General features: G+C 38.9%; 1 protein-coding gene across 7 annotated transcripts in view; it reads right to left on the reverse strand.

Moving 5' to 3' along the window:
• LOC135206702 (neuroplastin-like) overlaps nt 1–13,196 on the reverse strand; it is a 106,800-nt gene that overhangs the window by 37,157 nt on the left and 56,447 nt on the right. For 4 of the 7 annotated variants that reach the window (XM_064238127.1, XM_064238172.1, XM_064238148.1 and 1 more), the window contains 3 exons: nt 7,760–7,786; nt 7,371–7,494; nt 220–377 (listed from right to left, as the gene is read on the reverse strand). In XM_064238127.1, coding sequence (XP_064094197.1) covers nt 220–377; nt 7,371–7,494; nt 7,760–7,786 — 309 coding nt within the window. The remainder of the gene's footprint in view (nt 1–219; nt 378–7,370; nt 7,495–7,759; nt 7,787–13,196) is intronic. The other 3 variants (XM_064238137.1, XM_064238182.1, XM_064238166.1) reach the window with 1 other exon arrangement.

The following is a 13,196-nucleotide window of genomic DNA, read 5'->3' on the forward strand; positions in this document are numbered from 1 at the left end:
GCTTCTTTTCTATATTTTTTCCACACCCAACTGTAAAGAATGAAGCAACAAAATCTACAAATCTTACTTCCTAAAATAGAAATACACTATAATTTTTGCAGCTCAGAATACTGAAAACTGAACAACTAAAGTTTATACTTATTTTTTTACAGCATTTTAAAAGGTTCAATCCTTTAGCTTTATAGAATAATATAGTAATTAAAAAAAACTGCTACTTACATATAATTTTATGGTCTCTTGAAAGCTTAGTTTCAGCATTCAACTCACACCTGTAGTCCCCAGCATCCTTCTTCTGTGCATCCTCAATCACCAAAGTAAAGTTTTCCCGAAATATCTTGTACCTCTCACCTTCAAGGATTTTATTACCATCTTTGAACCTAAAATAAAATAAATTTTGGGGAAACCCTTCAACAGAAAATATATATTGATGCATGAATCCTTATTAGCTAGCTTTCTGTTATAATTTCCATATTTCAAGAAATCTATGATACACAATTATCTCATTTCATATATTGTAATCATCTTACACTACTCTTCTAAGAATGATTATCATATAAACACTCCCCTAGGAAGTAAGGTTGTTTATCCTATTAAAACAACAAATGTGAGCATATACCACTATAAGTCTGAGAACTACCTCATGTCATCACATACATTTTTTCATCAGCTTTTCCTTTCATAGGGTTAGATACTAAGTGAGATCTTGCCACTCTCCTCTGCCCATGCTCTTTCAGCCTTTCTCCATGGTTCCTGGAGTCTTCTTATCAGTCACTGCCCTGCTACTCTGACCAACTTTTACTACGTATCCCTTCTCATTACATTTCCAGTCAGTCTCAATCTTTAAGATTTGTTTCTTTCCTGTAGTACAGGACAATCTTCAAATCAAGCTATGGCCTTGACCCTCAACATTCTGTGGTCAAACTTTTTCAAAATCATCTATATGTATTTCCCTTGACAGTCGCTATGTTTCTCATGCAGACCCATCCTAAGTCTTTTCCATTTCTACTAACAAGATATCTTAATTTGGAGATAGCATAGCAATCTATTTCATCCTTGCTGCGGCTACTTTCTTACTACTCAACTCCTGCTTCAGTCAAGTGGGTCCTACAGGTAACAGAAATCACCTACCTATTTTACAACCTGACCATCTATTACACAAAGTTTCTCATTCCCAACTCTGGATACAACCTATAGTGGCCATAATACTTTCAGCTGCATCTTCATACCTTAGTGAAAAACTTTTTCTCCTTGCCCTCCACAATAACAAGCGTGTGTTCTGGTTAAACTACGATGACAATCTATGTTAACATCAAACAATATGCATCATCATTTCCTCCAACATATAGCATTTTGAAAAAATACATTGCAAAAAGCACCTGAACATGAATGATTTTCACTAATATATAAGTATTGACATTTTTTACCCTAGTTTGGTCATATCCAAACACTACACTCCATGTTACCCTGAAGGGGCACTGGATTGTAAGGCATAGTCATAAAAAATTCAAAAGTATTCTGCTCTCTCCAGTGGGTTTCTATGGACTAGAACCTAGAGAATTTTTTATTTTTATTTCTAGAAGGGAGGAATACAATAGTATAAAAAAAGGGTATTTGGAATTATAATTCTCTCATTATGGTCATTTAATATTATTGAGAAAATAGGTCAAAGTCTGGAGAAGAATAAGAATATTAGTTTTGTCTTTAAAAAAGACTTTATAATAAAATAAAGTTTTATATATATTTACCAAGTAATTATATAGCTATTAGCTTCAACTTGTACAGCAGCTTAAATTCAAAATTAATGGCTAATGCCACGATTGTTTGTGTAGGTTACCAGTGCCTGACACTAACAGCAATACCAGGAATGACTTAGCTGATAAGCTCATTCTGTTTATGCCTTATGTCCATCAGAAGGGAGGAGCATGAGCTTTGAATCTGTAATTACTTCTTAAGCAAATATATAAAACTTCATTTTATCAAAAAAATTTCATTTTTATATAAATAACTTCCCAAGTAATTACATAGCTGAATCCCACAATGACAGAAGGTGGGATACATGGACATATTCTACTCCAAAACATTAAATCATGTAATGAATTTGAAATAAATAAGTTGCTAGCATTGACTACAATGCTTGTTGTTTCCATACCAGTTGAGCGCCTAGAAAAAATGCCTCTGGTTGGCGCTCAACTTAAACTATAATGGTGTGGAAGTAAAGCCAAGGGGTTGCCTATGCTTAAGTGGGAACTTTGCAGTGAAGGAGTTATGCAGACAAGGAGTTGTCCGATGGCTATAAGGTGAAGAAATAGCAGGAGAAAATCCAATGCTTCCTCTTGCGATATAATGCCAATTACTATCCCATGGTACTGCAAAATTTCAAAAACTGGGCTCTAGGCGAGCTGCGGGGAGCTCGTGGATGCTGGCAGCTCTATAACTGGTGCCAAGCAAGCTGGATGCCATGCACACTAAAAGCTTTGGTATCACTTCATAAGACAGCGAATAGTGGAGGTCGATTAAATAAGGGCTGTAATGAGCCTGAAAGCTAATGAAGTACAGACTGCTCTGATGTCCTTAGCTCTCACCTATAAGGAAATCAACATGTTCTAAATCTGAGTGCTTCAGAAATAAAATCTCTTTAGGATGAAGGACAACATGATCTTAGTCAGAGGGCTACAGGGGTTCTTGACGGAATACTGTAGGACAAGAATGACCCTCTGATCTGCAATTCGTGTTCAAGTAATACTTAAAAACTCCCAATTCGACAAAGAGCTCACTCTTCTTCAGAGCTGGTGAGTACTCGTGGAAGTCAAGGAAGACTGTTAAGCTCATAAGGGAAAAAGAATGGATCCAGGTCTTGAATGGGTCTTCATTCTTTGCTAAAAATCCAGTGGTAGAAGAGCAAACAGCATCTCCATCCTTGCTTGGATGTGTAAAGGACTTGAGAGGTCGTTAAGATTAGGAGACAAAAGAACCAGGTCTCTCTGCTTAAACAAGAGATCAACATAGTTCAATATCCCTTAAGGGGGCCAGCCGGAACCCCTATATATGGGGGTATAGGGCGAAAAATGCAATCATGAAAAAATTCATGGAGCTTCATATGGCAATTGAGAATACGTATACGAAATATTTTGTCAAAATTCCTCTTACTTTCGTAGTTACAGGGTAATTAGTAAACATAACTCAATAAGCCTAAAACATTCACCCGTACAAGAAAATGGTAGTAATCCCAGGTCTTAATATTAAATATCAAAGGAGGAGATAGAATTTGAAAAATGGTTATTTTCGGGATAAATCGCTCTGGCGTCACAAAACCGAAGATCAGAGGCAAAAAGTCATATGCGGTTTGGAGATGTCCCAAGTCACCTTATTAAGGGTATGAATAACAAAGTCCTGTCCTTAAAGAATGGCATTAGCCGACCGGCCCCCTTAACGGGTCACATATCTCTGAAGATATAGAGTTGGGACACCAGCCTTGGAAAATTGACCCTTAAGTCTGGTAGAGGGAGCCTATCTGGGTAAGAACTAATTTTTGAGAAGACAAGGTTTTGGAGGAAAGCTCTTGCAGAGTCCATCCACAACTGTAGCAGGTTCAAGAACCATATACATGAGCGTGAGACTTGATTAGCACTTCCTTAGGTACCAGACTAATGTTCCTTGGGGTGGTAAACAAGTCGAAGGTTGGCCTGTCCCATAAACCAGAGAAATGAAAGTCACAGTGGGCAGGACATGCTTCTGACAGTTCAGTACGTCTGTTGCAACATAGTTCCCTGAATAAATCAAGTGACTAGAAGACTACATTGATCTGTCCACAGAGGAGGATCTCATACTGTTTGGTCCAGAGGGAACATGGGATCGAGCAGCACTGGAGTCCTAAGTGAATCACTTTCAGCTCTCTGACAAAGATGTGAAAGTTCCATTCTTCTGGAGATCACATCCAGGAAACTTTCCGGTTCCTAAAGCGGGCTCCCCAACCTAGATCTGATGTGCTAAGTAGGAGTCTAGGTCTGGGATCAGAGGATGAAAGGGAGTTCCATTCAAATGTCTATGTTTGGGAAGCCACCACTGTATGTCTGACTTAAATCCTGGGCAATGGGAAAACACAAAGGTGTCTGGGTGTATTTCCTTGTTCCAGTAAGACTTGCTGTCAAAAAGCCTTCGAGCCATTTCTTTGAAGGAAACTGAAGTCAGATGACATGTAAAGACTGATGTGTATGCCCAGAAAAAAGGAATTCAAATCTCAGAAGAGCAAGGACTCATATGAGGAGACCTGAAGTGTTGTAGAGGTTGAAGCACAGATGAAACTGGAAAATCCTGTCATGAAAGATGGAAATAAAAAGTTCTCTGGAGTCCAGAGAGGGATATGGAGGTATGCTTGCTGCATATCTAAGGTTCCCATTCAATTGTCCTAGAGAAAAGGATGACAGGACTGTCTAGTTCATCTCCATCTTGAACTTCGACCCCTGTTCTAAGAGAAAAAGCAGGACTGTGGACATGCAGTCGCTAACAACTGAATGAACTTGCAAATCATCTTGTAGGCTGGTTGACCCTTGTGCGGTTAGCTGCTGATCCTGCACATGTGGACATCCCTCTGACTCAACTTCTCATTGGATTAAAAAATGCCTAACATAGACATAAGACGTGGAACTGTTCGTGGCGGAAACCAAAATCAAGTGAGCTTATAGAAGCTTGAAAGAGCAAATAAAGCCACATATTCCTGGGAACAGCAAAACAGTAACCTGTCAACAACCAGGCTGTGATGAATTCTTTGTAGGTCAGACCATTCTCTAAAAGGGCAAAAGTAGCTTGTGAGCAGATGCTAGATGTCTGGGGGTGAGTACAGGCAGTCCCCGGTTATTGGTGGACTATTATCAGCAATCTGGTTTTATGGTGATTGTCTAGCACCAAAAATTGCTGAATAGGGGCGATTTCTGGTTATCAGCACCAATAATAAGTACTGGTGCCAATACATACCTAACAGAAGTAATATTAACCAATTATCAGCACTTACAGCAGATTTTTGCTTAACATCAAGATGTCAGAACAGCACCCCCGCCGATAACCAGGGACTGCCTGTGCTGGAAAATTAGTGCTGAGAGCTCTGGAACAGGTGTGGGCTTTCGCGAATCAGCACCTGGTGCTAGGAAGTTGGTGCTAGAAGCTTGGAAGATGAATCCAGGTATTTGAGAAAAGGCACCTTTTGGGAGTGCTAGCCCAACAAAGCTCATGGTGTTCCTCGGTACTGTGTGAAAATTGGAGGTAGAGTAGTAAAAACCTCGCATGCAGTCTTCTGACTAATGTCTCTGTGGACGACAGAATCTCCAGAAGGATCATCCACTGAAGTTTATTGCAAAGGGGGGGGGGGGGGGGGGGGGGGGGGGGGGGCGGGGGGGGGGGGGGGGGGGGGGGGCTAGCAACTTGCAGACCATCTGAAAACAACTGTGTTTCTCTTAGAAAATGGAAAAGCCAAAAAACCGAGAGTTGAGACTGAAGTCCAAAAGGGGGAATCTTGAAACTGAGGCTGTGTTCTGAGGAAGAGGACAACAAAATACACTTTTTCCTCTCTCCCCAGCCAAAGCAAAACTCTCAATTCCTTGGAACACTTCTTGGATCGATGGGCATGCCAGAGGAGAGAGAGCTTTCTTCAACAAGCTCTTAACTCAAACACCACAGTCCTTGTCACAAAGGACAGGACTCCAGAATACTAATAGTCTTTCAAGAGAGGGCACTGACATCTTGACTTGAACTCTAGGTGAAGGTGGAACATACTGAAGAGAGACAACATACAGTTCGCAGGTGCTGAATGGGCTCCGATGAAAGACCATGAACCAAAGGTGTGGACAATACCAACCTAGCAAACTGAAGAGGAGGTGTCTGGCACCCAGCTAGTGTGGGGCTGGATGTCTGACAGCTGGCACCAAACAGACAGGTGTACACACGACACAGGCAGATGCATGGACACAGGTGGACGCTTGGACACAAGTGAATGCTTGAACACTACTGGGTGCTCAAACATTCCTACTGAAACATTTCTCTCCAATGACCGAGATTTATCAGAAAAGCGCCATTGGTGCCTCTTGTCCGCACTGAAGTCCGTATCATTATAGGACAAAGAATGCACATCCTAAGTATGCCTTCACATGGCTGCCTGTCGACAGTAGGCTGGTGTCAAATGCTCAGATAGACATCAAATATGATGAATGATGGTGATCTACACGTCCACCGAGGAGGCTATCAATGGCAGTCTAACACTACACATCCAACAAAATGCCTTTTCAGTGGCTGTCTGTTGATGCCTAGTAACGTGCCAACCTTCAGTAAAAATTACAAGAAAAACTATAGAATCTAAGAAAGAACTCGAAGCAAAGTGTTGGAAGGTGTTACATGCCGATCACAGTAAGAAAATGCCTACAAGTGCTGCTAATAGTGACTTTAAGACCAGCAGAGGCTGGTTTGAAAAATTCAGAAAGAGAACGGGCATTCATAACATGCCTACTTCAGTGATTAAGGACATGTTTGCAAAGTGGAGTGATGTAAAAGATTTTGTGGAGAATTATCATCCCAACAAAGATGTAATCCGTGTCTCCCGCATCTTTCGTGGCAATGCCATTTTCCACTTTATTCAAACTTTAAAGACGCCAGAAACAAATGTCTCTGGACAGTTTTGTTGTGCAATAGGGGTTCAGTGATTCTCAAGCTGGTCCTAGTGCCAGTAGAAACTGAAGAAGGGAAATATCCCCAGATAGTGCCAGTCAAAAAATGAATAGAAGTAACAGCAGATAGATCCTTGATACCTGACATCCTTCTGGAGGGGTATTCCCCTTCCAAACAATAACCTTTCCTCCTTCTCCCCATCTCTCCATTCCATACGCTAACAGATCTCCCATAAAGGTAAGAGTGATGTTAACTGTTCATTATTCATTTCATTATTCATTTAGATATATTTCTCATTGTTTTCTGTATACAAAACTGTTTATTCCCTATAAAATATATTCTTTCTTAATACTTTTGGGGATTTGGAAGGCATTAATTGTATTTACATTACTCCTTATGAGAATTATTGTTTCAGTTTTCGTATGTTTCGACTTCGTGGGAGGTTCCGGAATGGATTATGTATGAAACCTGAGGTTCCACTGTACTTAAATATTGTCTAAAAACCTGAAATATAGGACATAATAGCTAATCCAGTAGCTAACTATGGTCAACATCTCATAAAAAGAAAAATTCAAGATTCATTGCATACTGTAAAAACTATTATATTCTTCAAGTAAAGTTATTATTTCAGGAAAACACTACGTATTAGTAAAAAATAAAGCTGAAAACTTATTCAGATATCAGGCAAGAAAATAAATACATCAAAGCAACCTCCTTACCATTCAATGGGAATATCAGTTTTGGGTGCAACGCCATTTTCTCCACCTTCTGCAGTTAGGTTGCAAAAGATTTTGACTGGACGTCCTTCAAACAATACCTGGATATCTTCTCCCTGAGGATCAACTGTGACAGAGAACGAGAAAAAAAACTTGATAAGCATTTCAAATCAATTGGTACACTATATGAAGACAGAAAAACTACTAAGTATACTATTTCATCACTAAGGGTCTTATTCAAACTTGCAAGCCTGGTTTCACAGTACTACTGTACTGTTTAAGCCTTTAAACTGAAAAGCCTCTCCACTACCCTCTAAATGGCTATCACTAGGCTACCCTCTAAAGATCTACCAAAAGGGTTAGCAACCCTCCACGAAATCTACCACAGCTACCTTTCTCTTCATTCCTTCCATGTGAAACTGAAAACGAAACAAAACTGACAATAAAACAAAATTATTTCAAACAAAACTGATAATTAAATTATTTCACAAATTTCAACTATTTAGCAACCATATTTCAAGACCATTACTGCACCAATTACCTTGCAATAAAGATTAATTGGTAGAGAAAGAAAAGAAAACCAACATTGAAAGTAACTTAACAAGAAATAATATAAAGGTTAGGACCTTACAAGAACACTTAACTTTTAAATACATTTTTCAGGATTTTAAATATATATATATACTATATATATATTATATATATATATATATATATATATATCTATATATATATATATATATATATATATATATATATATATTATACACATATGTTTATACATACTATATATAAAAATAAATATTGTGTTTAAAACTTATCTTATATCTAGTGTATGAACTTTCACCTATTCTATTTACATAAATAACCAATAAATCTTCAAAAATATAAAGGAAAACAATATTAATCAACTCAGCACACACTGCCATCTTTGTTGGCTATAATTAAATGCTATCACACTAATACATAAAAAATCCACAATACTAATTTCAAAGCATATTTTTATTCAAAATATGTATCAGCCCTGAGAGCCATGAGGGGTTCCAAGGTAAATGCAAATGGAGTTATCCTCAATAAATAAAATAACACGGCCCTCCTTACTCCCAAGGGAGAAAAAAACTTTCTTATATTTTATGTGAACAGTTGAAAAGAAAAGATTAAGTGCAGATTTAAATCTTTTATATAAGATGAGAATAATTTCAAAACCTTTTAAAATAACAGGAGTACTATAACTTTTATGTAAGAGGAAGTACTTGTTTGATAATATTTTGCTTTATGTATTACGTTGAACAAGTCCAACACCGATGTACAACTATGTCTGACAGTATTCTGAAAAGTTTGATAAACACTTTTGTAACAGCAGGCTCCACTGAGAAGGAAGACCTTTAGATAAACTCATTTGTCTTCTTTTAGTGCCTCAAACCAAATGCCCTTCACCATTGTCTGGCAAGTCCCTTATGTGGACAACACTTAAACTCACAAGTTACTAATATATGTCCATGTCACATATGTACAGTAGTACCTCGAGATACTAAATTAATCCGTTCCGAGGCGCCTTTCGTATCATGAGGTTTTCGTATCTTGGACCACATTTTACATGTAAAATGGCTAATCCGTTCCAAGCCCTCCAAAAACACCCCAGTAAATTTCATAATAAAGGTAAATTGACCTATAAACAATGAAATACTACAACAATTTGGACCATTCAATACGTAACTTAATAATAAAAATGCAAAACCTGTAAATAAAGTGTATATTAGTGTGCAAGAAATATTATTACTATAATGTAAAATGTGGAAGCTTACCTTTCGAGTGAGGCTATCTCCGAAAGTGGCGGCAGAGGAGGAGGAGGACAAACGGCAGATACGTACACTTAACTTTACGAAACACATCAAAAAAATGTCAGAAAAACAAACTAAACTTTACAAAACACATTAACAAAACTGTAACACTTAACTTTACAAAAAACTTAAAATAAAATTTATTTTGTCTTTTTTTGATTTTTACATTTCTTTTTATGTACTTTTTTATACTTTACGTAATTTCAATTTCTTCACCACCGAATGGATGCCAGTCCGTTTACGGAATTTTTCGAACCACCCATGAGACGCCTTGAACTCTGGGGTTGCCGTTGATGTCCCCTCTCCACCGTCGTCTTCGGCTTGGGCAATCAAATCGCCGAAAATAGCTCTGGCCTTCTGGCAGATTGCCGTCTCGGTTATCGTATTGCCATCGATTTCTTTGTCCTCGATCCATACAAGAAGCAGCCTTTCCATTTCATTATGCACATGGCTCCTCTTGTTGGACAAAATAGTCACGCCCTTGGAAGGTGTAGCTGCTTTGATGGCTTCCTTCTGCTTAAGGATGGTGCCTATCGTCGACGGATTTCGGCCGTATTCCTTAGTGATCACACTCAACTGCAAGACAGCTTCATACTTTTTTATTATCTCCATTTTTGTCTCCATAGAAAGCATTCTCTTCTTTCTGTGAACTTCAGCAACTTTCTTGGGACCCATGACTATATGTACTGTGCGTAATTAAGTTACGTATGTAGTACGTATACTACTAATTAGGTTCTCACAACACGATAAAGTAGCACAACAAAATCACTAACGAATTTACGATACTTAACGAAATCGTTGGACCGAACGAATGCTGCATGCGTACGATAAAGCTTCGGGTGCAAAGAGGCCGAGCGAAGGCACGCCACCACGTAAGATGCATGATGGGAGGGATGCTGTCCAATAGGAGAGAAGGATCTCATGGCTTGGCTAGCATCAGGAACCAATGGAGAGCAGGAGGATGGTGGCGAGTCAACTAGAACTAAGATGGCGGAGCGAGTTTCAAAATTGTTATCGGGCGAATCGTATCTTGAAAACTTTTCGTATGTAGAACAGTAAAATTTTTCGTGTCAGCTTTCGTATCTCGAGTTTTTCGTCAGTTGAGCCTTTCGTATCTCGAGGTACCACTGTATCATGTTATGGTAATGTAGTTAGTAAAAGGTAGGTGAAAATCTTGTCACCTGTTGTACATAATTTTGTGAGTACCACTTGATGCTACAGGTGCACTTTTTAGGAAAAAATCCTGGTAAGCGCCATAAAATCGGATCATAATTAACCAAGTCAGCCGATAACCGAGGACTGCCTGTAAATGAATAATGAAACGAATAAAGAACATCTAATATTATTCTTACCTTTATGGGGACTCTTGTTAGCATATGCAAGACAGAAAGAAGGGGGGGAGGAGGAGGAGGAGAGGTTATTGTTTAGAAAGGGAGTTCCCCCTCCAGAAGGATTCAGGTATCAAGGATTTATCTGAGGTTTCTTCTCCTCTTCGATTTTTTACTGGCACTTTGCAGTTACTTCCCCTTTTCGGTTTTACTGGCAATAGGACCAGCTTGAGAGTCACTGGACCCGTCACAACAAAACTGTGCCTAAAGTGGTACACGGCATTACCATTAAAGATGATGGAGACACGGATTACATCATCTTTGTTGGGATGATAATTCTCAAAAAAATCTTTGCAAACACGTCCTTAATCACTGATTAAGGGGTTTGGGAGGAGAGTCCTGTGGACTTATATTAAAAAATAAATTTTATTTTGGAATGATTTTCAACTGTTTTAAGCTAAACTCCATCAATTTACATGAGCCTGAACAGCTACCTAGGAAGGGAAAATTCTTCTAGGTAACAAACCATTGTAAATGAAGTGCTAGATAGGCAAACTATCAAGTGAATATGATAAAAAAAACCACAAGTTCCAAAGGCTTTAATGGGATCACATAACTGGTCTAGCTCCTTATTAGTAAGGCCATAGTTTGTACATGAACTGCTTCCTTTAAGACTTGAGCAAATATGTTACACTTCTTCCACAAAGCATACCCAAAAGTACACCAGAGAATTACATAAAAGTAGAATGGCTTCTATTTTTGTTCCTCTAAAGGGCTGAGGTGTTGAAACAGTTTTAAATCTCAAGACCCAGCACTAAACCTCAGATGCCCGAGTCTGACTCACCTTTCTCAACCATACAGAAATTGTGTACTTACTAATATTCAATAAGCCTGACACTAAAAACAACTGCCAACCTTGCTTTATAACAGATTTTGTCCTCCTCATGTATCCTTCTTACATCATGACTAGACAATGGCCAAAATCTGTTTTTCACTAGCAAGGAGTAATCATGTGTTAGAAGGAAGTTCCTGAGTATTGACAATAATCCTAGGGAAACAGAGACCTTTATTCTTCTAGCCACTAGAATGTGAGGCATCATTCGACACAGAATGGATTACTCTTCTTGTTAAAAAAAATAAATAAATAGTCTTTAGGGTCAGATTTCAAAGGAATGTTCTCTCTAAGTGCTCAAAAAATAATTAAGGACGGAAGATACATTCAAGGACGGAGGCCTTAATGTTTTGATAGTATTTCTGTCTCAGTGGTCCACCACATGCACTTCAATTCACTTAAAAAATTATGGTCATGCCATGGATAATTAACAACCTTTATCAGCTGACCCAGACAAGTTCAGTGTCTCCCTCAAATAAAGCAAGAGGTCTACTACAGCTATATTAGGATTAATTTGTCTTGGCTAACACCATCCTGAGAAAATTCTTTGGTGGTAAATGGCCTTGTTGAGTTAGCAATGACACTGGATACTTTGCTTGAAAATCCTCTCTCAATGAGGCTGTGCTGGACGGTCTCAAAACATTACAGCAGTGATAGTGCAGATATTGGCAGAAATATCTCAAGTGGGTTGATGTAACATCTTATTTGGGATAAGATGTTACATTAATCAGGAGAGCTAGAGGGTCCAGTTACCACTCTTGCTGAAGCTGACAAAATAAACTTAACTCTGCCCTCATCTAACCCATCCAGCCTGAGCAATTCCTTCGGGTTCTCCGCTGAATACCACAGATGAAGAGTGCACTCGAAGGCTCGACGAAGTTGTCCAGCAATGCGATCTGCCTACCTATAATGTAGTGACAAACACCCATTGAGGAACTTAGCTAATAGAAAAACTATAAGGATCTAGAATAAAAACCACCCACCACCTTAAAAAAAAAAAAAATCTTAACTTCCAAAGCAAAAATAATTACCAAACCACAGCATTTGCCACCACAAAGGGGCCCAGGGAGTAATCCTCCACCAAAGAAAAAGGAATGTCCTGCATATAGAAAGACGTAAAAACTGATACAGACTTCCATGTTGCCGCTTTTAATATAGCTGATACCGAAAAAATTCCTTAAAAATGTCGAAGAAGTAGCCATGCTCCTAATACTATGCCCCCTTGGCCGCAAATCACTACCGACTGAACCGAAAGATGGTTTAGAGGTAGCCTGAGAAATAACCTCCCAGAGAAAGAAACATTCTTAGAAATCGGCCTGGAAGGGTTTTTCAGAGAGACAAATAAAGTCCGAGGATGCAGCAAGAGCTTAGCTGTACAGGACAAATAGACCTTACGTGATCTAACCGCACACAGGCGCATTTCCAAGGCATCCCCTCCAACAAAATCCTCTAGAGAGGAAACCTTTAAGGCTCTAGGCAGGGGATTATTCTCTGATTCGGACTTTGCAACAAACTCAGGCAAGTATGAAGGGTAAATATCCTTACCTGACAATGATACTACGTACTCTGGCCACTGCCAGAATCTCTCCCACTCTCTTTGCTGTGGGCAGCTAAACCAGGAACAAAACTTTCTTGGTTAGATATCTCAATGATAACTCTTCCAAAAGCTTGAAACTCGAAGAACTCAACAGACTTAAGACTGTCGCTAAATTCCAAGCTAAATCTGTTGTTTGACAACTCTGGAAGGTGGAAACTGAATGTACTGATC

The sequence above is a fragment of the Macrobrachium nipponense genome, chromosome 11 (genome assembly GCF_015104395.2).
Source record: "Macrobrachium nipponense isolate FS-2020 chromosome 11, ASM1510439v2, whole genome shotgun sequence".
Classification (NCBI taxonomy): Eukaryota; Metazoa; Arthropoda; class Malacostraca; order Decapoda; family Palaemonidae; genus Macrobrachium; species Macrobrachium nipponense.